We start from the raw sequence: 26,069 nt of genomic DNA, 5'->3' as shown, positions 1-26,069 counted from the left end.
ATGCCTCCGGCTACTTTGTAGCGGAGGCATTAAAATCACCTTACCATGTACGGTACATAACAAGAACATAACATCACATGAGCCTGTAGAGGGTGCTGTGTAACTGAATACAATGCAATTCAAACAATGTCTGAAACTACTAATACAATTGACGTAGGCTAGATATTAATAATATGGATATTATTTAATAACAACAATAATAAAAATATATGAGATTTGTAAGGCGTCAAAATTCACTTGAAATCAAATGCTTAAAGGGCAATTCAACCCATGTAATAAGTTGATGAGTATGAAAGCAGAAAAATGCCAGGAACAGAATGGCAAAGTTTGAAATGAATGTTTGAAATATGAGTCTTTGCGAATCTCAAATTGGTAGTTTGGTCAGTGGATGGTGACGTAGCACGTGGATAACTCTCCCATTTGCTGTGTACAAAAATATCACTTATTTCTGTTTTTCTCGTAAGTTCCTTTTCCTTGGGGCAGTAATCAAAATATATTATAGATAGCATATTATTATAGGTCCTCTAAAAAGAGTAGACCCTCCTGAGTCATTATTTAAAAAAATAAATATAATTTAGTCATTTTATATGTTGGAACAGATGGGAAAGTAGTCTGGCACGACATCCCATTGACATTACCGCTTTAGCCAATTTGAAGTGCCCATGCGTATAGTGATTACAACTTTCAAAAATTCATAACTTTCTTATAATAAGTCAGATTTAATTGAAACTTTCATCCGTTTGCTTTCTCATTAGAGTAGTTGTCTATTTGGGGCTGAATTTCCCTTGAAGGGACATGTGAGAAACAAAAATAAAGAAAGAGGTCGCATAGAGCATCTGCATTATAAACGAAGTAACAGAAGTAAGATAGACAAAACCGACAGAACAATTAAATTTATGTCAAATTAAATAGCTATATTTGAAGATTAGCTGTACTGGTAAACACTTCCAACTGATCTGCTATCATGGATCTCCCGAGGAGGAGCGTTCCACATTGAAGGCACTGCATGAGCAAAGGTTCCCCCCCCCCCCCACTGTTGACTTTACTATGCTGCTGTCGAATTTTCTGTTAGTTTCTCTTGGAAATTGCATGGCTTCAGGTCGACAGGCTCAATGATGCTCTTAGAAGAATTCATGGAGGATCTTGACATTAAGCAACCCCTCCTATTCTTCGAGACACCAACAAGCTAGAAAGCTTAAAGTCAGGGCCTCACAACCCATTTTTTCAAGCAGATGTGTAGTCCATGACTATTGGAGGAGCAGGCACCTTTGAATGTTTGAAATAGATCAATGGCGCCATACAAGTGCTGTGGATCATCATATTTTAGTTCTACCAAATGAATTTCCGTGTCCCAATTTTACATGTGTCCATAACCAGATAAGTACCAATTTTTGGCAAGGGGTGCCGCATCCGAGCCGCAAAGGAATACCATGCAGTGAAGTGGTTTGTGATGGCTTCTGTTTACCCTAACAATTTTCATGACTTTCCATGATTAGGGGAAGTTTTCTCCACTTTCCGTGACTTTCTATGGGGACCATGTTAAAGTTTTTTAGTACTATTTTCTTCCTTTACTTATTCACTACGACGATGAAGAAAGCTCTGTCAGTTTTTCCTGGAGTTCGTTCGGTTTGAAGACACCATGCTCGGTGACGATCCCGGTGATGAGGTCAGCGGGGGTCACGTCAAACGCAGGATTCCAGCCTCTGATTCCTGAAGAAGAAAAAAACAAACATTCAATGATGTACAGTGCAACCTAGGGGGTGTTTCACAAAACTTGTCATCAGTGACAAATTACAGTTTTTGTTATAAGCTACTGAAATTCTTGCTTCTGATTGGTTATCAGCAGATTTGTCACTGATTTTTGTCATTAAAAAAAAATGGGTCTCGGGTTACATTGAAACCTGCTTTAGCGACCACCTGTTAATAAGGACCACCTGTTTATGAGGACCACCTGTCTATAAAGACCAGAATTTTTGTTTCCTTTGACACTCGTTTTTTGATAGAAATCTGTAGTTAGAGATGAAGTTGAGTTCTGGTCATGCGATTGCATTGTGAAAGAAACGGTGTGGAATCGACCAGAAAAGGTTGATCATCTAGCATATAAAAATTTGTGTGTATTGCAAGGTTCTGGAATCATCAAAATGATATGAAATTTGGCCAAGTCTTGGTAAAGTTACAAACACTGTACACAGAAAGATGTATATGGGACTACAGAAACACATGGCGTAAAAATCCTACCCGGATTTTTACGATGTTACCTGACATATTTAGAATATGAAGGCATTCGAAGAGCCATGCTTTTCAGGGAACATGTCTTATCTGATGTTCTTCCACACTTGCATAATAAGAATGATTAACGCTCACAAATTATTTTTCACCTCTTCCCAGAACTCAACCTTCTCTTTAAAAGGAACCTGAACAGAAACACCTGCATTTACAGTAAAAACCTGGTTACATTGAACCTGCTACGTTTTATGCTGCGCAAAGATTCAATAAATTTAATTTTGGCCATTACAAGAAGTGGGTTATTGATGCAAACAAATGCTCATGTACCATTACAGCTCATTTTATGTATGTTATTACCAAAGAAGAAAAAAAGCCAGTCAGTCACTCAAAGTGTCTGACAGTGAAGTCTAGCAAGTAAACAGGTTTCCTTGCATAATTTGAATATTAGGACACTGCTAACTTTTAAATTCACAGATAGGACATACACGACATATTCATAATTCCAGCAAAGTTCTACAGAATTTGATGTTGGCTGCAAAAGGGACATAGTATCTTTAAGATACAGAAATCTGAAGCGCACAATTCATTTTGCACAATGTTTTGGGGTTTTTCCCCGGTGATTTACCACCTCCTATCTTTTTGAATGGGCCCTAAGGATATATGCTGGATACTGACCTGGGGGTGTTTCAACTATATCCAAACATATATCAAACTTAACTCTAAAATGGTCTTAAAAATTATGGAGAGCCATTAGTAGCCTCAAAATAAAAAATATTCAAAAGCGAAAATTCGAGTATCTCAGACTTTTTATAAATTCCACATCAAGAACATGAAATCTCCTTGATAATAGAAATTATGAATGATTTAATCAACATTTTATGCCTTTTAACATAACTTTTCCAAATATTTCATAGATACTAACGGCTTTCCATAATAGACCAGTTCACGATTAGCACATTACTGCAATGACCCCGAATATCCACAGATCTTAAAAACATGAACAGGTCCCATTTTGTACATTTTGAAATAATCACTCCTACAGCGATGGAGGTGCTATATAAATAGCCTTTGTTTCCCCTTTTCAAAGAGTTCTTCCACCTGTGTATCATGGAGTGCACTGAATGTGCATGAATGAATAATGTTACATAACTTTCATGAGCACGTATCCAGTATTTTGTCTTCGTGTATTTCAAAATTTGTTCTGCAATGACCTTTATGCTCATGCTCAGACTGCAACCGTGAACTGGCTTATTGTTAAGTTCAACTTAGGATCTTTGTGAAACACCTACCTGGAGCTGCAATCTGCATGCCGTTGATCTTGGTGAGCTCTGATTGGTCCCGCTCTTCAATAACGATCTCATCACCAGAGGTCAAACTAAGGTCACACGAGGTCACGGGGGCAGCGACGTAGAACGGAATGTTGTGATGACGGGCTGCTAGGGCAAGCTGGTAGGTACCGATCTTGTTTGCAGTGTCACCGTTAGCAACCACTCGGTCTGCTCCTACGACAACAGCTGTCAGGAATAAGAGAAATTCTGTGTCTTTATTTGCTGACTGACTGGGGTAAAATATTCCTGCAAAGCACTACATAAATGCAAAGATGTATATGGTGTTTGTACCGCTTGACGGTCACGACCCTAAGTTGACCAGATGCAGAGAGGCGCCCGAGCGGTTGTGACCAATGACTTAAAGCCTGTCTGTACTAGTTTGGACAGGTAGACTAGACCTCCCTGTAAGGTCACTGACAGGTGGTTATCTCATCAAATCAGCTCTCAATTAACATAGGAAAAAGAGAATCAAGGGGGACCAACGGGCACCGATTAGGCATTGTTTGCTATATAGAGGGCGCAAGTACATGTACATGTAGCTACAAGTAGTACAGTGGGGCTTTAAAAGGAAGAATCTGGGAGTTTCCAAACGAAAGCTTCCTCTTATGCTCTATCACTTTGCATCAAGTAACAGTGTTAACTCACCCATAACACCTTTTTTTTAATGATCCGACCACTTCGTAATTTCTAGAAGTGTATTTTCCATTTTATTGGTTTATCTATATTTGCAAGAAACTTTTGTATTCTTTGCCTTTGTATGTTTTTATGAAAGTGGTGAATAAATTCAATTCAATAAGTACCAATGTGAACTCACCTGTAACACCCTATTTGAGCAGAATGAAGCCATGCTGTCTGTAATGAGGGAAGCTGGTATGCGTTCATACACAAGCTCGTAAGCAGTCAAAGAGGTGTTTGACTTGATGTGACAAATGACTTAAGGAATAATCTGGGGTGTTTTCATACCCAGGATTAGGCTATAAGTAACAGTGTAAACTCACCCGTAACACCCTTTTTGAGCATACAGAATGAAGCCATGCTGTCTGTAATGAGAGAAGCTGGTATGCATTCATACACAAGCTCGTAAGCAGTCAGACGCGCTCCCTGGTTGTATGGGCGTGTCTCGGTACAGTAGACATGCTCCAGGTTTCCTTTCTCGTGAAGAGCACGGATGACCCCTGGTAGTGGGAGGGAGAGAAAGATGTAGAGAGCAGGAAAGAGAGAGAGAGAGAGAGGGAGAGAGATTGATATAGTGTGTGAGAGAGAGAGAGAGAGAGAGAAAGACAGAGAGAGACATAGAGAGAGAGAGAGACAGAGAGAGAGAGAGAGAGACAGACAGAGAGAGAGAGAGAGAGAAAGACAGAGAGCAAGAAAAAGAGAAGAGTTAGAGAGAATTCAAACAAGAAATTGGAACACGGAGTACGACCTTATGTATGTGAAGCACAAAGCCCCTCGTGGCTGCAGGCTCTATTTTGAAGCATTTTCTAACAATTTTATGACTAGTAATATTTCATACATATTTTGGGTTGAGATTGAACTTTAACCTGTGCTGATTTTCAAACCTGTTTAAACACGTTTAAACCCTTTAGTATAGTATAAAGTGGCAATTAAGTTTTAAGCTAGGTTAAAAGTTAGGGTAAAGATTAGTCACACTTACTTACCTAAAGCTGTACCATAGCCTGCTGTGGCAAGGGAACCTGTGTTACAGTGTGTCATGACAACCTGTCCACCCCCGCTTGAAATCATCTAATGGTTTGCCCCATGCATTCCTATGCTCTTATTGGTCCTTACATCCATCTCCATCATGTTCTCTGCCTCTTCTATTATTCTGGGAGGGGGAGGGGGAAAGAAAGGCAAAGGTGAAGGAGGGATGAAAATTCAGTTTTATTGCTGCATGAAAACTACATGTAACTTCAGTCTCACATTCTAAATCATCAATGCACATGAAATTTAGGTGAAATATTTATCAAAACATTCATGCTTGACAGGGAAATATATCAAAATCACCACCTTTCTCTCATTTTTGTGCTTTTAATGAAATCAGCTTTGTAAAGGGTGTATTATTGTGCAACAATTGCCAACCAAATTGATGAAAAGATCTCTAATAATAATATTGAATATTTAGGAGCGCTAAAAACAATAAGTACCATAGCGCTTACAAATACAAATATATGAAAAGAGGACAAAAATGTACAGTACAGGAAGTATATCACATAGATCATTGGGGAAAAGGGTGAATTTTTGGGGATCTTTTGAAGATGGCAAGACAGGTAAAAGGGATGCTGTTCCAAGTCTTTAATGCAGCTACTGCAAAGCGTTTTTTCAGCTGCTGAGAGTCTAGATTTGGGAATGTTAAGTTTACACGTGTCGGTTGCTGAACAAAGATTACGAGTTAGTGTATATATTTGGAGGGTGTCGTTAAGATATTCAGGTGCCAAATGATTAAGTATTTTAAAAGCATACAAACAGAATTCAAACAGAACACGTTGGTGGAGAGGTAACCAGTGGAGCTCCTTAAGTAAAGGTGAAGTATGAGTTCTTGACCCAAGGCCAAAGATTAATCTGGCGGCACGATTCTGGACAGTTTCATGTTTCCTTCTATCTTTAGCAGATAAAACAGTATAATGACTATTACAATAGTCCAGCCTAGAAAGAATTACAGCTCGGACAGCATGGTGACATGTCTTTAAATCAATGAATCTACGAATCCTCCATAAATTGCGGAGACGATAATTACAATTACGGACTACGTGGTTTACATGAGAGGTCAATTTGAACATAGTATCGATGCATACACCAAGATCTGTAATTTTAGGGGAGAGAGGAATGAATTGACCATTTACTTTAAGCTATACATCTGATATGTATTGCAGATGGCGAGAAGAAGAACAAAAGGCCATGAATTCAGTTTTGTTATTATTCAGTTGGAGATGGTTCGACGACATCCAAGTGCTAATCTCTGCAATACACAGTGAGATTTGGTGAAGTGTTTCGTTACTGTTTTCCATATAAAAGACAAGGTGTTTAATTGTCTTTCATTGACTGTTTCGTTAAGTCAGGATCATTGCTTAGCTCCTCAGCAAGACTGGTGAACACTTTTCTCATCCACTAAACCATTCAGATTTTTAACAAACTCAGATAAGAAGAGGTATTTACCTGTCTTTCATTGACTCTGTCGTTAAGTCAGGATCATTGCCTAGCTCCTCAGCAAGACTGGTGAACACTTTTACAGCCTCTGACATATTGAGATCTTTTACAAACTCAGATAAGAAGGGGTATTTACCTGTCTTTCATTGACTCTGTCGTTAAGTCAGGATCATTGCCTAGCTCCTCTGCAAGACTGGTGAACCTTTTTACAGCCTCTGACATATTGACTGCCGTAGGCCTGGCTGTGTTGAGGTGTCTGAACTGCTTGGAAATAAAGGCCACCAGGTCAGATTTGTTCTCAAACGTCATGTGAGTAAGCTCCACAGCTACACACAGAGAACCTACAATGGCAATAGCTGGGGCTCCCCTCACCTATTAACACACAAAGAAACATTGATTGAAATGATTGTATTGGTTTATTATTCATTAAAAAAAAATTACATGCAGCGCAAGGCTGATGATAATGTATGTTTCATAAACTAATCAGATGTTAAAGGTATAGACCAGTTTTGGAAACGCCCCCTCTCAAAAAAATGAAATGGAAGCTCTTATTACCAATCATGTGAAATAATATGTTTTTACTAATACGTGATGATACAAATTTTGTTGGGAAACCGCCTATGAATTCATTTTCATTTCATTTATTTAATTTTCCACTTCTCAAAAAAAAAATATATACCGTAACAATTTACATACAATATCTGATTAAATACAACAAAACAAAACAATTGATATATTTGGTAAATTGTTATATCTATCTGGACTGGATAGATATTGTGTAGTCCCATATACATCTTTCTGTGTACAGTGTTTGCAACTTTACCAAGACTGGGCCCTTTTTCTTATCATTTTGATGATTCCAGAACCTTGCAGTACAAACCAATACTTATATGCTAGATGATCAACCTTTTCTGATCAATTCCCCAACGTTTCTTTCACAATGCAATCGCATGACCAGAACTGGTCTACACCTTTAACATCATAATACAAACTTCAAAATACAAAAGCAATATAACAAAATAACAATGGTAACATGACATAACAATATGAGAGATTTAATGTGAATAATTAAGGCAATGTCATTAAATTATCAAAGATAAATACAATTGAGCATCTTCAGGAATATTAAGCTTATTTTAGACCAACAATTTTAGTTGGGTAAGAGAGGGAATAATTACACAGATGTAGCACATAAAATTGGAGAACCATCACAGATTTTTGGATGATGAAAACAAGAATTAAAGGAATTGAAAACAAAATTAGTTTGTTGTTACCAATTATTTTGAACATCTAAAAACCCACTTTTAGAACTCCTGGGGAGTGTTTTCACAAAGACTAAGATCGACTTTGAGTTGAACTTAAATATGGCAGACCTTTCATGCCACTGTTTGCTCTCACCATTTACATGTACTGGCATTGGTGTCTCAAGGGACATACAAATCGTGGTCACAAATCTACAGAATTTTCTTTCTTTGATGGATCATTATTAAAGGAAAAATCTAAACATCATAATTGAGAGATCAATGGTGAGAGCCAAAACGGCATGTCACTGGAGCACCTCTTGGGGGTGGTCCACGAGAGATAGCACGGTCTAGCGCGCGCTAGAACGCGCTATCTCTGCCGGTGTGAACCCGAGCTACGATAGCACGCCGGAAGTCATCGTTCTACACGCGGGGAATTTTATACTCATTCTATTTTGGTGCGATCTGAATCTGAATCGGTACAACCCAACAATCCTAGTTCGTAATAGCGCGCAAAATCTTTGAAGGCTCTGACCTCATGACGTCACGGCAACAGGACCTCTCAAAGAGAGGGGGTGCTACGATAGACCGCGATCTCACTGCGGTGTGGATCCGGCGAATGCCAATGGGCGGACCGTGGATCGCACTAGGAAAGCGCGATCCACGGTCCACCCACCGTCCCCCCTTGCGGTGTGAACACGCCCCTTGACGCCTTTGGTACATGTATATCTATTCTATGATAAACACAACATGGCACAGGGAGATTACTTGTGTGGCATATACACTAGGCCTGTTTTCATCAGCTCAAGATTGCCAAATAACCCACTATTTCTGATTTAATCTCAAAGTTACAAATCGCGTCCTCATCAGCTAAAGACTTGACCTCGTAACTTGAAACTCAAACTCGAAAAATTAGCTCGAGATATTTTGCTCAGAGTTGGTGCATATTGCGAGTCTTCGGGCTGGTGAAAACGCACCGGACAAATAGTGGGATATTCTGCAAACTAACTTAAGATATCTTGGGATGATTATATCAACCAAATATACGACTAATTGCAATTTCGGGCTGATGGAGACGCAAATTAACTGGATAATTGGCGATCGGGCTAGTTCAAATAGAGGGATATTTGGCAATCTCGAGCCGATGAAAACAGGCCTAATGTGAACTGATGATAAGCCTACATGTATACCTTCATATCCTTGATGGCATAAAAGCCATCGTCTGCAGACTTCAACTCTTTATAAACGGACTCAAGAGGGAGGAGTTTTTGGTTGAGGATCTCCAGAGACCCTCTCTTGTAGCGGATGGCCTTTAGCGTCATTGTGATTGCGCTTCCAGTCCTGACTCTTTTTTCAGCTGGTTCAGTAAACTTGCACTCGTTCATCTTGGTAACGTCCTGGGGGTAAAATAGACAAGAACACAAGTAACATTCAGTGATGAGAAGTGGCAAAGGCTTTTGATAAAGGATCTTCAGAGACGGTCTCTTGTAGCAGATGGCCTTAATCCTTGTCCATCTTGGTAACGTCCTGGGGGTAAAATAGACAAGAACACAAGTAACATTCAGTGATGAGTAGTGGCAAAGGCTTTTGATCAAGGATCTTCACAGACCCTCTCTTGTAGCGGATGGCCTTAATCCTTGTCCATCTTGGTAACGTCCTGGGGGTAAAATAGACAAGAACACAAGTAACATTCAGTGATGAGTAGTGGCAAAGGCTTTTGATCAAGGATCTTCAGAGACCCTCTCTTGTAGCGGATGGCCTTAATCCTTGTCCATCTTGGTAACGTCCTGGGGGTAAAATAGACAAGAACACAAGTAACATTCAGTGATGAGTAGTGGCAAAGGCTTTTGATCAAGGATCTTCAGAGACCCTCTCTTGTAGCGGATGGCCTTAATCCTTGTCCATCTTGGTAACGTCCTGGGGGTAAAATAGACAAGAACACAAGTAACATTCAGTGATGAGTAGTGGCAAAGGCTTTTGATCAAGGATCTTCAGAGACCCTCTCTTGTAGCGGATGGCCTTAATCCTTGTCCATCTTGGTAACGTCCTGGGGGTAAAATAGACAAGAACACAAGTAACATTCAGTGATGAGTAGTGGCAAAGGCTTTTGATCAAGGATCTTCAGAGACCCTCTCTTGTAGCGGATGGCCTTTAATCCTTGTCCATCTTGGTAACGTCCTGGGGGTAAAATAGACAAGAACACAAGTAACATTCAGTGATGAGTAGTGGCAAAGGCTTTTGATCAAGGATCTTCAGAGACCCTCTCTTGTAGCGGATGGCCTTAATCCTTGTCCATCTTGGTAACGTCCTGGGGGTAAAATAGACAAGAACACAAGTAACATTCAGTGATAAGTAATGGCAAAGGCTTTTGATAAAGGATCTTCAGAGACCCTCTCTTGTAGCGGATGGCCTTTAGCGTCGTTGGAATTTAACCTTTTCATTTTTTAGGCCTGCAAATGGGACATAGTACCTTTAAAAGCCGTTATGTGTAGGTATGTTACAAAAAATTCTTTTCATCACCTATATTAATGACCTGCCGGACAACTTGAAGGGGCATGCAGAAATGTTTGCAGACGACACCAAGGTGTACACCCATATTAAGACACAAGAAGACAGGAAAACCATGCAACAAGACCTAGACAGCTTATGTGACTGGGCAGAGAAATGGCAGTTAAAGTTCAATGTTGGTAAATGCGGTGTAATGCATTATGGGAATCAAATAAAACCAGACCATACAGTATGAGAGTTGGGACAACGAGGACTAACATGGAAGTAAGGAAGGAAGAGAAGGATCTTGGTGTCACATTCGACCCATCACTGAAGTTCAGCAGGTGTGTCGGGAAGGTTGCCTACAAAGCAAACAGGATAGTGGGTCTAATAAGGAGGACATGTGCACATATGGATGAAGATATGTTTTGTCTACTGCACAAAACATTAGTCAGACCCAAGCCTTTTCTTAAGTTAAAGCAGACCAGGAGCCAAATATCTGAAAAACGGCTCCAGGTCCTTAATTTTTTTAGAGAACCTGGAGACGTTTTTCAGGACCAGGAGCCGTTTCCAAAATTGATGAAAATATGTATTCTTTTAAATTATTTGTTAACCGTTACCTTTTATTTATACATACATGTAGGGTAGTTTAATTTCTAGTTTAAATTTTGAGCACTCTAATATATTAAATCACTCATACCTTGGATAAATCTGTCATTTGTAGTTGTTTTAGTTCATGTTTAAAACTATTTTCATGCTGTTAAATGTCAAAAATTGAAAAATGTTAGGAAGGGGGGAATTAAATTATTTTTATAAAAAAAATATTCAAGAAACACCATCTGTAACGACAATGCAGAGCTGCCAACCTGTTACTTAAAGGTATTACAAAGTTTTGGGAAATTTTGAAAAATGGGTGGACAGTGATTCTTTACAATTTTGATATATTTGGATGCCCCTGTGGATGTATCAAAAGCACTAGAAATTTTAGGCCCTAAAACGCTTCTGCTTTCGAGAAAAATTGAATATAAAGATTTACCGGTACTCCCGGTAAATTTTGAATTTTTTTCAAATAGCTCCTACGGCCGTACAATGGTAGCTGCGACCATGAAAATCTCAGAATACGTAGTTGTGGTATATAATTTCCGAACGGGAATAGCTAATCGGTCGATTTTAGTCAAGAAACATTGTTTTACAGCTTAATTAATATCTTGACCTTGAGAGGGAGCTATACAACATAAAAGGTTTATTATTTACAATTTCATAACTTTAAAGTCGATTTCGACCGCGACAACGATCAGTGAATATTGTAGGATCGCATATGCTTCCAATATGTTCATTTGAACCAAATTCATGACCCCATACCAAAACTTTGTATTACCTTTAAAAAAAAAACATATTATTCAGCTTGAAAAAGCATACTTTAGGTGAAAAAACAGATTTTGCCTGTTTTACGTTTTTGTTATTTTCCCTATAAAATGCTATTGCAATCATGTTTCTGTGAATAAAAACGCATTCAATCATTGAGAGCGGCCGACCTGTTACTTTAAAGGGGCACGTTCCCGCCAGTGTAGTTATCGCTGCTCTAGTCATTGCCATCTTGGTTCCGAAGATCGACTTCTAATTTGCATACAGCTGTCAATCAAAGTATGCGCGGCCTGGCCTGCCTTCACCAAGCCAGCTGATCGCTGCCGATCGTGACGTCTTGAAAGTGGGTGGAAACAGCAGCCGAATCTTATAGCCGAACTGCGATTGGTATTACTTCGGCACATGTACATGTATGCAATAATCGGCGTTGTGCGGGCATTCGGAACATGCAATCTGCGTAAGAGCCGTATTCTGTTGGTGTCAATAGGCAGCAAGCACCGTCCGCCAGCGGGTACGTATTTTGAACGCCCTCTGGAATACGGGGAACATGCCCCTTTAAACAAAACAACAACAAAAAAAAACAAAAAACAAACAAAATGATTTGTTAAATATATTCACCTATTAATTATTTTATCGGAAAAATCCATTATTTAAAACATCACAGAATTTTAGTCAATGAGTACGAGGGCCGCTGAATTGCGGCTCAAGTTGCAATCAACTTTGTACATACTATGTTACACCCGATACGAGCTGCGACATTAAAGTCATTGACCAGTTTTGGAAAAATGATGCAATATATATTGACCCGTTTTTGTATCACATCCAACATGTGTTTGATTTGCGTCCAGTAGTCATTAACGCTATTTTAAGACCTACTTTTTGTGGTTAGACTCATTAACCAGGCGACAGCGCCCAGCAACATTTTTTTCTACAAACGACTGTAGCGCCAGGTTACCCGGCCATACATCCAGGGGCAGATCAAAGACTTTACAGGGGAGGGGGGGGGGGGGGGGGGGGGGGGAAGGAAAGCTTGAAATAAACGAAATTGCGAGAATGAAGCCTTCAACTGGATGCGGTCCCCGGATAATCTTAGCCTTTTGGCAGATTCTGAGGCCTATCCAAATGCTTAAACAGAATATGTATGCGAACACATTTTTTTCGGGAGAAAAAAAAAGGGGGGGGGGGGCGTGCGCCTCCCAGTACCAGGCATCCACTGGATCTGGGCAGCGTTTCATGAGACCGTCATAACTACAAGTTCACCGACATCCCATTGAAACGTGTGTTAAACTTAATACACACATTTCAATGGGATGTCGTTGGACTTGTACTTATGACGGTTTCATGAAACGCTGCCCAGATCCCCGACACCGAACACCTGGGGAGGTTTCACGAAACCGTCATTAAGTCTAACTTTTTAGACATCGTATTGAAACGTGTGATAGAGATCTAACACGTGTTTCTACCAAATCTCCACGAGCTTAGACTTATGGCAGTTTCGAGAAACTAGCACTCGCTCTGAATCTGGCGCATCCACGGCCACGCTGGAAGCTCGGATCTGACCGCCTGCGATGCATGCCCCGGACGCGACGGCAGCCCGCTCTCGAGCTAACTCTCCATCGCATCGTGCAGCTGTCTTTCTTCTCTTTCACGAACACGGTTGCCCGACTGAAACAACTAGACCACATTAGTATCCTGACATCAAGATCTCTATTATGTGCCCATCCGTCTGATTAAGGTAGGTTCTACAGTAACACCGTATTTTATTCTTTTTTTTAAATAAATCTAACTTGCACATTCAAATGGAAATAATAGCCCTACCAGGTGCGCCGGGCCCGCCGCTCCCGCCCGGCAGGATACCTAGACTGGTGGACATCACGAGCCATGTCCCTGGTTTTGCCCACACATAGCTGCATTACTATCCTGGCTGTGCAGCTGTGTATTAAAAACTGTTCATATTGATTTTCAGCATTTCAAACTACACTGTACAAAACTCAACTGATTTCACTCAAAATCGGTACTTTAGTGATAGTTGATGCCCGCCCCCCCCCCCACTCAGTGTTATTTAGGGTATGCATATGCGTGTTCCCCCCCCCCCTTTGCAGCAAAAGTCCTGTGTGTAAAGTCCCTGGCCCCCCCCCCCCCCCACTCAGTGTTATTTAGGGTACGCATATGCTCGTTCCCTCTTTTTGAAAGCACCCCCTATCTGAGGACTGCCAACATTTTCGAACCCCCCTTTCGCGGGCTTTTCACAGGCTTTTCCTGCCTTGGAGACCCCCCTAAATCAGGAAAAATGCTCAATGCACCCCCCTAAATTCAGAATAATTTCTCAGGAGTCAAAAGAGATGAGAGAAAAAAAGAAAAAACACCCCCTTTTTAAAGAAATCTCCGGGTGAAAAGTCAAATACACCCCTTTTTTTACAATTCTCGGGCCGGACTTTGTCGCACGAAAAGTACCCCTTTACCGGACATTTTGGTAACACGCATGCGGTCATTCCGACCCCTGCGTGGGGGGGCCGGGGTAAAGTCAATACGGGTCGACCTTTTTCTTTTGTTATACAAGCCTTTTTCAGCAAAAGTCCGGTGTGTAAAGTCAATACGGGTCGACCTTTTTCTTTTGTTACGAAAAGGACATTTTGGTAACACGCATGGGGTCCATCCGTTCTCGGAGTGGGGGGGGGGGGGGGGGGCCCGGGAGTTGATGACACCTAAATAGCATACAATTTTTTCAACTTAGGTCTATGTTATAGTTATACTTAGAGATCTAGAATCTAGTCTATAGTCATATAGATCTAGACTAGAAAGAAAAATTCAAAAATTCAAATCGTGAGTCTACTGTCAAACTTGGTAATCAACCACTTTGTATACATTGTGTGCATTAGTGTGCAATTGTGTGCAATGTGTTCATCGTGTGCTATTGCTGCCTCTCAGCACGTACATGTAACAGCGCTAGAGGACAATACGCCTAAGCATTGACTCTAGCCTTGCTGGAGTGGTTTTGCCCTGCAGGCCTGGGTGGAATACGATATAAAATATCAAAAACTGTGACTCTAATGATTGCATTTTAGGCGTGGACTTTACGTAAGGTAGCATATGACGTTCAAATCAGATTTCTTAATAATCTTGCCATATGACCCATGTGCATCAACTTTTCACACGTATAGGCTACTGTCGGTGTCATCATGCATCCTCAGCTCATGGTAGCTGCTAGACGCAGGTTGTAGATCTAATAACATTGATATCACTTGGCCTATACCCATCATTTAATATTCAATCTGAGCTGTGGCCCTACGTGTTATCAGTGCCTGTGATATGGTGTAATATTGAAGCCCTAAACAAAATTGCGCTTCAAAATGATCATGATAGAAATGCCTCAAAGAAGTAAAAATCTGTTAGTTTGAGTTACCATTTTTACCATACTCATTTTCCCCAAAAGACTGTAGTGTACATGAATGTAATAAAAAACTGTTAGGTAAACAAAAAATGAAATTTTGATTTCCAATCATAAATATCTTGATAATCAGACAGCTAGGCAATCGGCTTGTAAAGTCATGGGATTCCTGACTGACCTAAATGTTTGTAATCATGATTGCAGCATGAGCTAAATCCAGGATTTTTTTTCTTCAGAATCTGAGGCAATGTTACCGAGCCACTTAATTGATACCCGTACCCCTATCAAGACTAATAATTGATATAAAACAAAAATTCAAATTTGTTTATAATACCACTAGAAGTACCCACACTAAAATAACCTTACCCACTGGTGGAAGCTGTTAATACTAGTATGATTAGTATTACTATACTGTAGGACTAGTAATATAAACTCTTCTTTCTTCTCATACAAATCACTTTAAAATAATACAAACATTTAACAAAAAATGTAAATATTTGATACTGGAGGGATAGCAATTTGGTGTGTCACTCTCGATATGGGTGCCAATTAAGGCTTAGTGACATCCATATCATATTTCATGTTATCACCTAGCCCTAAGGCTATTCTAACCAGTCTAGCGAACAAGCTGTTGGTTGTCCCTGTTCTGTAATTGATCATCCTGGTTGCACTCACATTTATGGAAGTTTATGCAAATTTATGCAAGTTTATCCAAATTAATTGTTGACACTATTGGGACCTTTATGTGACTGTAGTGGAATTCACTGCTACAGGGACGGATCCAGTCTGCAGAAAGGGAGGGGGCCGGCTGAAAGGGGGCCCAATTCGTGAAAAAATGTTGAGCACCGAGTTAACACCCACACCCCCCGGCCCCCCTTTGCTCCCCCCTTTCTCCAGGGGGGCGTCTTTTTTAAATCTAAAAAAGGTTAAATTTGCCTGTTTATGGGGCCAAGTGAGGGGGTCCCGCGCCCCCCCCCCCCAATCTGGATCTGCCACTGCACTGCTGCAATAGTGAAAAACAGACACCATAATCTCTCTTCTCACAGAAGATTTAATATACCTAATGTTAAAGGGAAATCCACCTCATTCTCTAGTATTAGCAAACTACCAGTGGAAGGCTGAACAAATATAAGAAGCACAATGGGGACAATTTGATTTAAATTTAAATCAGACTAAAAGTGACAAAGTTACATGTACACATTTTTGAAGTTGTAAATTTGTAATCATTAAAACATGTAGGTATGGGCTCTTCAAATTGGCTGAATCAGTAACGTCTATAGGATGTAGTGGCGGACAACTTTTCCATTTGTTCCAACACACAGAATGACTAAAATGTAAATGAAAAAGAAAAAAAAAACATGTACATGTATGACTCAGAAGGTTCTTTATATCTTAAGAGGACCTGTAAATAAACTGATAATTTCCACAAGGAAGAAGGCACTTAAGATTATGTTTTGTATACAACAAACAGGAGAGTTATCCATACATGTCTACATCATGTATTTCAAACTTTTGCCATTCTCTTTTTCTTACAGTGTATTTTTTTAAAACCCAATTCAGGGACTCTTCAACTCACACATGTAATGTAATTTATGCTACATGTATGTTTCAGAGGTGAAGTAGACAACAAACAGAAGAGTTATCAAAGTCTACATGAATTAATGTACCAAATTGCCAATTTGAGATTCACATTTATTTAGTGATCTCATACTTCAAACATTCATAACTCTTAGTATTGGTCTGATTTATTTCAAACTTTTGCCATTCTGTCTCTCTTACATTGTATTAAAAAAAAAACTCAATTCAGGGACTCTTCAACCCATACATGTATTGTAATTTATGCTACACGTACATATTTTGTGTTTCAGAGTTGAAGGGAAATTTTGAATAATTTTTTCCTCATGTACATTTATATATCTATGAATGGTCAATCCCTGCTATTAATACTAGAACACAAGACATATTGAAGCCTCTTCAACAGGTACATTTTGTAAAGCTATGGTGGAGTACAACTGCTGTGAGTATTCTCAAACTTGTGTGTGAGTTTTGACAAGGGAAATAAATCACCAGCCCCCCCCCCCCCCAAAGCCTCAAAATTTCACTTGATCAAGGTGACAGAGATCCAAGTTATGGAATTGTATGGAAATAAGATTCTAAATCGTGAAAAGGATTTATATTTTTAATTTGTGAGATTTTTCTGGTGTTTTTAAGTACGCTTCAACAAAGAGGTAGGCCACCACCAAAATTGACACATCCCCAATTATTAATGATTTCTTGTTCTTTGGATGCTTCTTCTTTATAAAAAAATGGAAGGTATTAGTGGGCAACTTCTCTGTGCATTAGTGAGTTTATGTCATTTTTGTTTTCTTACATTTTTATGTAAACATGACCACCATTCGCAGTCATGAGGTGATATGAATGAGAAAATAAAGATAAACATAGTTGATTGTAAACATGGAGGATGATAACATTTAAGATAAAGAATACATGCGAAAAAGGTGTGAAAGAGAAAATGAGTGAAGGAAGAAGAACAAAGATAACTGTTAAGATACAAATGAGAAAAATAAAGGCACACACAGGGAAAGAGAGAAGAACCAATGAAAGAAGACAAAAACTGAGTGAAAAGTCATATCCTATGTAGACAGAAATAGGGGAAAGTGAAAGAAGAATATAAAAAACAGTATATGAATAGAAGATATTAAAGTAAAATATAAAAGAAGGATAAAATAAGAGAACATGAAGCGAGGACAGAAAAAAGAAGAAAAAAGATGTAGACAATAAAAAAGGAATAACATAGAAAATGAGAGAAAGAGGAAAACAGAAGGAAAAAAAGACTAACATAGGGTTATCTCAATAAAAGGAGAAATTTAAACAAATAATAAAACAGAAGAATAGAAAACTGTAAAGTGCTGCATGATATTGAATGTAAATATATGTCACAAGCTTTCTATCTGGGCAGATTTCTCCTGGGTACATTTTGAAATTCTAATCACCTACTCGTCATCACAATGAAATGACCTAATGAATAAAATGATGTGATTTTTTATTTTTCTCGTCAATGACGATTCATTAATTTTCAGATTTCCTGTTCTTCATCCCAAGTGTTAATATGTGTATAACCGATTTATGTTCTATAGTATTTTGCTCCAAAGTTACTATCCCGTTTCATTCTATAAAATGCACGATAAGCAGACTCTAGATTTGTGCAGCTACTTTTACATACATGTACATGTCCACTTTATTACCCCGTATCTGTAGCTAGATATTTGGGATGCCAATTTGAAACAAAGTCTGTCAAAAGTACCCTCCTTAATACCCTATTTCCAATGACACCCATGTACCTTTATTCCTGTTAGGTGCTTAACATTGCACAAACTTAAAACAAAACAGTACCTGGAACTTGCAGCTGCAAAGAGAGAAAGAGAAAGAGAGAGAGAGAGAGAGAGATATTTAAAGAGAGAGAAAAGGAGATCATACATGTATGAGAATAATAAACTGGAAAGAGTGACTATTATTGATTGCAAAAGTGACTGCAATTATTTGTCAGTAAATAAATGAAATGTAAATTACTTTGGTATGTAGAAGGAAAATTGTAAGGTTCAGAATTCAGAATTATTTTCTAATCTGCCCTTCTCTATCACCTCTGCATTAACATCATCACCCCTTTTTAAATATCCATCTGATATCCCTCTAATAGAAAACTGAACAGCTTTTGAGCCATATGCATGGCCATTCAGAGGATTTGTTTATGTTGGGGACCGGGGTAAAATGCAATAAATTTCATTTTCTGTTTTTTATTTTGTTTATGGAAACTGCCCCCTATCCTAGCCCCCGCTTCGTACAGTCATGGTTCAGTGACAAAGCAATGGCCTCGTAACTGTGAGGCCCCAGGATCAAAACCGTGTCGATGTGCTATATTAGTGCCCTTTTGTGGGGCATTAATCCTCGTTACTGTCATTTATGACTTAAGGGCGTAGGTCCCCTATTTGATAAGCATAGTAGCATACACATGCTTTAGCAGTCACGCAAAACACACATTGTCAAATTATTATTCAATAAAATCGGAGAATGGATACTATTATCTAGATCTATTATTTTTAAATTATTTTAAAAATAATTCCATAAAGTGGGGTAAAACAAAATATTCCAACTATATGAGCGACAGTGTATAATGTGAAGCATCCATGTTGCACTTTCTCCCTCTTCGTATTCTTATGCCATTTTAAAAACTATTTATTACAAATCTTTAATATAGTAAGACCCTACATGTACATTACATGTACATGTGCACATATTTTCAGAAGAGTCATATTATTGAGTGGAAAATACAGCTTTTCTATTCAATTTCCATTATGTTCTATAGATTAGGTAAAGCTAAATTAATTAATATAATTTGAGTTAACATACATGTTTCTCTGAGGATCCAAAACCATTGAATACTATTGATTACCTAAGATTTAACTAACCATGGTCAGTTATCTTTCATTACCATAATATTTTCAATTTGTCTGAATTTGTAAAGAAATAAATGAAACTAAAGTATAATTTGCATATTAAAAAGATAATGTTTTTCTCCAACAATAATCAGCTGATTATCCTTTATTTTTGTTTGTTTGTAGTTGTTTTTATTGATATATTTTATTTATTTCCTGTACAAAGATATTAATTGCATAATGTTTTCTCCTTTAAATGATTTTTTTTTTCTATTTTGATCCAATTTCCAAAAGATTACCCCTTATCCCTACAGTATATGCAATCTCCTACATGTATATACTACATGTAGCATTAAAAGTTGGCCAGTCTTCCTTTTAAAAGTTATTGGATTTTTGTTTGTGTGTGTGTCTATGTCAAAGTTATTCTTATGCACATCTATTTTTCATTTATTCTTCAACTCTGGTATGATTTCCATTCAGTTTGGTATATATTGTATACAGTGTACATATTACGTAGAGCCGTTCCTTGGTTTGAGCGGTCTATGGTTTTAGTCTTTAAAAGAGGGTTGGGTGTGGAAATTTGTTCCCCCCCCCCCCCCCCCCCTCTGTGCAAAATTAATGACTGCTGTGGATTGCAACCTGTAAGTTTTACAGTGCACATCAACTTTATAATTAAGTTACCAAAGTTGGAACTGGTACATTTTTTTTTATTATACGCACTGAATAGTAACTTTGAGACTAAATTTGCATAAAATCTGACTGTCCATACATTTTAGCAGTAATTTATTGTTTCCATTGTTGCAATGCCAAATGAAATAATAATTATAGCTTGCAGTAAAATCTTAGGATTTTTGTTTTTCTACAGGGTGTCTACTGTCTAAAAAGAATATGCAACAATATTTTGATTGGATACATTTTAAAGTTTTAAACGGTACTCATCCATTCATTTTGTTGGCAGTGCTGTGTTAGTATTATCTAAATACCATTTGTGTACAAGGAACAATACTACCCCACAAACTTAAGTTAGGATTGTTTTTGCTAGACGTATCACATTTCAAATGTTAAAGATAGCATGTTGCATGCATCAGTGCACAAGAATACTGTGGCTTCTACATTTTAAAACAAACTTTCAATTTAAGTCACTCTTATTTCTTGGAAACAATACCATCATTGATTTGAAAGAAAATAATATACTTATTCATGCAGCTCTTCAAATATTTATTTCAAGTTAAGCAACAACTACCAAACATTGATTTTATATCATCCATTTCAGCAGATCTGCATGAACATGTATTAACAATACCTACATGTAGTTTTTGTATTGTATATTATTATGCAGATTCATATGAGTAGAAATGTATATGTCTTGGCAGCTCCTGATTCAATTATATCCTCTCTCTCTCTCTCTCTCTCTTTTCTACCTTTTTATCCCTCTTTTCCCCTCTTTTTCCCCCTTTTTTTTACTTTCAATCACTCTAGCTACCTCTCTCTTCCCCTTTTTGATCGCAGGAAGTTGCAATATTGTTATTATGTCACTGTAATAGTTCTGTATAAATGCAACTTTACATGTGTATACTTATACTTAATTGTAACTATTGCTCTTACCCAAACTACAGTCTTCTTTGGAGCAAACTGTCAGACATTTGCGGTAGTATACAGCTGAAATGGAATTTCCGTTCAACCAAACAGTATACTTCAAGGCTATTTCTCAGCGACGAGGGTTAGCTCCAGGTAGCAGTAGCAGGTACATGTAACAATATCTTAAAAACATTTACTTACCTGTAAGTCCTTTTCATGTGAAGATGATTCAAAGTACAACTATATTTATTCATTGTATAAAATGACCTGCTTTCATAAAGTCCTCTTGTGAAATCTTATGAATTTGAGTCCAATCCCCCCCCCCCCCCCCACCCCTTCCTGTTTTTCTGGCTTCTATGTATTCTTTGAGCCAGCCCTTTGACGTATGCTTAGATCTTTTAAGTTGCAAATTTAGAAATTGCTTTCTTCAGTCAGCAACATAATGCATGATTCACATAGATTAGGGATATGTACCGGTAACCCATAAGATATAAGAACAAATTGCGATAATGAAATGAAGTGTGGAAGAGAGGATCTGAGCTAGAAGACTATAAGGAGAATGCAGCCAAGGCTAAGCAGCAGGAACCAGTTTGGGCTTCACTCAAGACACAATATATTTTTTGCAATCCCATTTGAAAAACAGAGATGATGAATGTGACGTTCTAAATATCAAGAAATCTTATCCATCACAATCAGATGCAAGGTATAAAGGAATGAGGAAGACTTGAAGTTATTAGTGAAAGAGAGGTTATGGATTTGAAATGGCACTGATGAAAAGAGATCAGATAAACAGGGAGAAAGATTCAGATAGGGTAGATGAGCTGTTAAATACTGGTCTTTCCTTGCAGAGTAATAAGGGAGCAAGAGAAAGACCATCACCATGTATACACGTAGCAGAAACACAAAGCAAATAAATTTGAGACATTTTATGATTAATTATGTAGGAAGCCAAATCTAATTTCAAACGTCACTTGTCATCTTTTATGTGATAGATCTACAATTATCATAACAGTAATGTTTGTAGCCTTAAAAAGAAATTGCAAGAGGAATGTCAATAAATAAAGTCTACACCATTCACAAGATGCTAATTTGCATTTAACACCATTCCAACAACTTTCAAATCAACTCCGGCAATTATGTTCTGATTCTATAATACATCTTTGTAAATACATCTTTGTAATGTTTGCAAGTTTCAGAAGATGAACCCTGCAAGGCCATCAAAATTACGACAAGAGTTCCATATGTACACGTAACCACCACTAAAATTGAAGGAAAAAATATGGGTATGCTGGGTTAGGATTAGGATGAGAGTGAGGGTAGGCTATACAGCTGTGCATCGATTTTAGTGGGGTTATATATATGGAACTCTTTCCGAAATTGCCTGTAGTTGATTTTTTTTCCTTTCTCTTTAGGTAGTTGCAGACATGTTGTTTTGGTCATTGAGTTTTTTGTCTGTAGTTTTTCTGCTTTTCTCAAAACCATCATTATATCAAGGTAGACTTCCCCTTTGATAACCAAGTTTCATCAGTGTGTGTAGTGAACATTCCCTCTTTTTCAATACACTTTCGCAATATAATTAAATAGTTATAGATTAATTGTAATGCATCTTTGCAAGTTCATATTTTCATGTTTTCATGATTTGATTTATAACTGTTTTAATGCTAACCCTGATGAAACAGTACTGTAATTATTATGTACCTACATGTAATATACACTCACCCATAAACTTTATCATATTCAGGAGGATATCCTGCAAATCTATGATCATGGTTCTATTAAACTATACAATTTTCAATTAAACCTCCTTTACAGAAAGGGGAAATCAACAAGTGGCACCATTCATGTTTTTTTTTATAACTTATATGTGTAGAAGAAAAAATGCCTCACAAGGCTTTTCAAGATGATGTGGTCATTACCTCTTAATAGATTATATGTCAAAGTGGTTACAATATGAGAGAACCTTTTCCACGTATGTAGGAGGATAGCCTTTAGATATATATTTAAAATTGAATTTCCAATCATTCTCTCTATAGATAAATGTACAGTATATAAAGAATGATATCTAGGGACTTGATAATGACATGTTCGATAATAATCAGTTTGTGTTCTTAATTAGATGCATTCATTCATTCCTAAAAGAAAGGCTTTGGAGCATACATGAATTTAAAAAAGAAGTCTATCCCACTTTATTTGTTACATGGAGGTTAAAGAATTGATATGATTTTAAATTTTTTATTAGAGACCTTTTGTAAAACCCTGATAGAATCAATTTTGATTTGTTTACGCGATTGTTGTATTTTTACCTTTCACGCTATCATTTCTTCTTTTTCTATGCAGGCTGGAAGTAACACACATGTGCAGTGTTTCAGTCGAAAACGAATACCACCCATTCAAAATCGGTTATAGGATCTTGTCCATATGTCCATATTTTTGTATGCATGTGAAACATGGACCATGACAGCAGACATTAAAAGAAGGATACAGGCACTGGAGATGAAATGTTTCCGCAAACTCCTCAGTATCTGGTATAGAGATCACATAACCAACGAGGTAGTGAAAATCAGAATTGGAAACACCATAGGGCCGTATAAAGACCTCCTGACTTCAGTGAAAAGATGCAAAGTAAAGTGGTATGGGTATGTCACATGATCATTTGGACTGGCCAAGACTATTCTACATGGAACAGTACAAGGAGGGAGACGAAAAGGCAGGCAGAGGAAACGATGGGAAGACAACATTAACGAGTGACCTTGACTGAAACATCATACTTCGTAAAGCCAAGAACCACGAGGAGTGGAGGAAGCTGGTAGTATAAATCTTCAGTGGTGCCCCAAGGGTCAGCCAGACTGTGGGATAGGTGAAGGTGAAGGTGAAGGAAGCTAAGAATCAGATAGTTAGACATTATATTGGATCATTTATCCTTTCCTTCAAAAGGAATGTTGCTTTATACTGTAGCACATAAACAATGCTTTTTAATTGGCAATATTTCAGTTCAGTACGCTTGTTATTAATTTCATCAAACATTAAAATGTAAAAGGGAGAAACACTGTCATTTGAAAATCAAAATGTAAGTCATAAAAATGTCACTGTCTAACTATCTGAATCTTGTCAGGATCCATGTACGAGTTAGTGCAATTCTTTTCTCTTCACTACAACCGCATTGATTTACTTTAATAGCATGTTACTAGGTACATCAATTGATGAGAAAAAGCAGCAAAACGCTTTAAATTTGTTGTAGTCTTAAAATTAAAGTTGGAAGTTTCCTAAAAAGGGAATTTTAGAACACTCCTTCAACTGACATGCACGGATGTTATACTTATGAATTTCCATATATTAATGTCTTTGTAATGCATGTTACCAAACAAAAAAAAGTATCATCAACCATTCTTGTCATTTCCTGTGCAATTATTTTCACATCCTGGCTTAACAGTACATAAACAGTGCTCTTTTATTTTCAATATTTCAGAAAAATGCATTTGCATTATGATACATGCAGGTATAGTTGGTCAAGTAAGAATATATTTACAGCATGCTCACTATGAATTGATTAAATCGCCATTGAATCTAAAAGGTATGTTATACCTCATTGTATATTCAGAAGGAAAAAGTGTGAGGATAGCTTTAAAAAAAAAAAAATCATGAGTATCCATAATGATGTGAATATGTACATGTTTGTTTGTTGCATATGATTCTTCCTTGGTATCAAAGCTGTAATAATTGCATATTTATGATTCAGCATAATACTTTGTTCATTACAAAAAAAAATATGTCATAATTTTCCAAACGGTAGTGTAAAGAATAATGTAAGATTGAGGTAAGATTGTTACATATATTCTCTATACGTATCAACTAAAATGTAAGTTTTCAAATGAGATACTATTTTGTCCCCAGATGAAATAAGTAATGGATCTTTTTTGTTAAATGTCAGCAAATGATCTAAATGAACATGTGTTCGGGTATATCAAATCTTGTACATGTAGTTTCTATAGCTAATAGAGTTTGGAGGACTTAAAGATAGAAAAACTGCTGATTGATTAATTACCATTGTTTGTATTGTTCACTATAACCAGCAAGTAAAGGGACATTTAGTAGATGCCAAGAAAGTATTTCCAAAGCAATTACATTTCTCTTATCCTGTAATGTATTTTTTGCGTCAATAAAAGCAAATGTGAGGGTTGTCCACATAACATCACAACTACAGAACAGTTTAATTGAAATTAACATACATATTACATGTATATATGTGTATTATGGAATAACTTAGAATATTTCATAGTTTGTTATTATTATCCAGTTCATTACATTTTTACCAATGTATTTCTTCATATTTCTACTTTTCCTCAGAGCATATGCTGTGAACTAATGGATATTCCTTGTCAGTTCCATCATGTTATGTCAATGGGCTTACACTGTATGCGTGTACATGTCCTTTTTGCATGTACATGTCCTTTTTGCAATGTACATGTGCTACGAAAATGTCAACAATATTGTTTGAGATATAAAATATAGAGTTAACAAGTGAATTATTCATACTCCTTGTAAATGTGATTTTTTGGGATGCATTTTTTTTGTAACTTAAGAATGAAAGGTTGACTGGGTGAATTAGGGCCCTTTTAGAAATAGATGTACATGTAGTTGTAACGTTTTCAAATGGATGAAAGGTTTACGGTGTAATTGTTGAAATCAAGAATTTTAAATTCTGTTTTCATGTTCTCACAATAGTTGTGTTAAAATTACAATAAGAAAGTTAAAACTTGTAAAAATATGCCACCTTGAAAATGGACTAGACTGAATAATTTTGAATTTGTAATATCTATGACAATTATCAACTGCTTCAAATTATGAACCACAGCATTAAGGGTGGTTTGCAGTGGAACTT

The 26,069-nt window shown here is 37.5% G+C and overlaps 1 protein-coding gene and 1 long non-coding RNA gene across 2 annotated transcripts; one reads left to right on the top strand and one right to left on the bottom strand.

Annotated features, from left to right (window-relative positions):
- Nucleotides 1–1,066: 1,066 nt before the first annotated feature.
- Nucleotides 1,067–9,537, bottom strand: LOC575411 (methylthioribose-1-phosphate isomerase). Its single transcript, XM_030992870.1, is given in 6 exon segments — nucleotides 1,067–1,710; nucleotides 3,516–3,740; nucleotides 4,553–4,729; nucleotides 5,213–5,379; nucleotides 6,835–7,070; nucleotides 9,130–9,537. Coding segments are annotated over 6 exon segments (1,131 nt in total). The 5' UTR covers nucleotides 9,325–9,537; the 3' UTR covers nucleotides 1,067–1,579.
- Nucleotides 9,538–13,062: 3,525 nt separating this feature from the next.
- On the top strand, nucleotides 13,063–25,720 carry LOC115927255. Its single transcript, XR_004065524.1, has 3 exons — nucleotides 13,063–13,526; nucleotides 21,229–21,356; nucleotides 23,528–25,720. It is a non-coding gene; the product is annotated as an uncharacterized LOC115927255 (long non-coding RNA).
- Nucleotides 25,721–26,069: the final 349 nt, after the last annotated feature.

The sequence above is a fragment of the Strongylocentrotus purpuratus genome, unplaced genomic scaffold, assembly GCF_000002235.5.
Source record: "Strongylocentrotus purpuratus isolate Spur 01 unplaced genomic scaffold, Spur_5.0 spur5_scaffold_20, whole genome shotgun sequence".
NCBI lineage: Eukaryota > Metazoa > Echinodermata > Echinoidea > Camarodonta > Strongylocentrotidae > Strongylocentrotus > Strongylocentrotus purpuratus.
The sequence above is the reverse complement of the archived record's forward strand: the minus strand, read 5'-3'. Positions and strand labels throughout refer to the sequence as shown.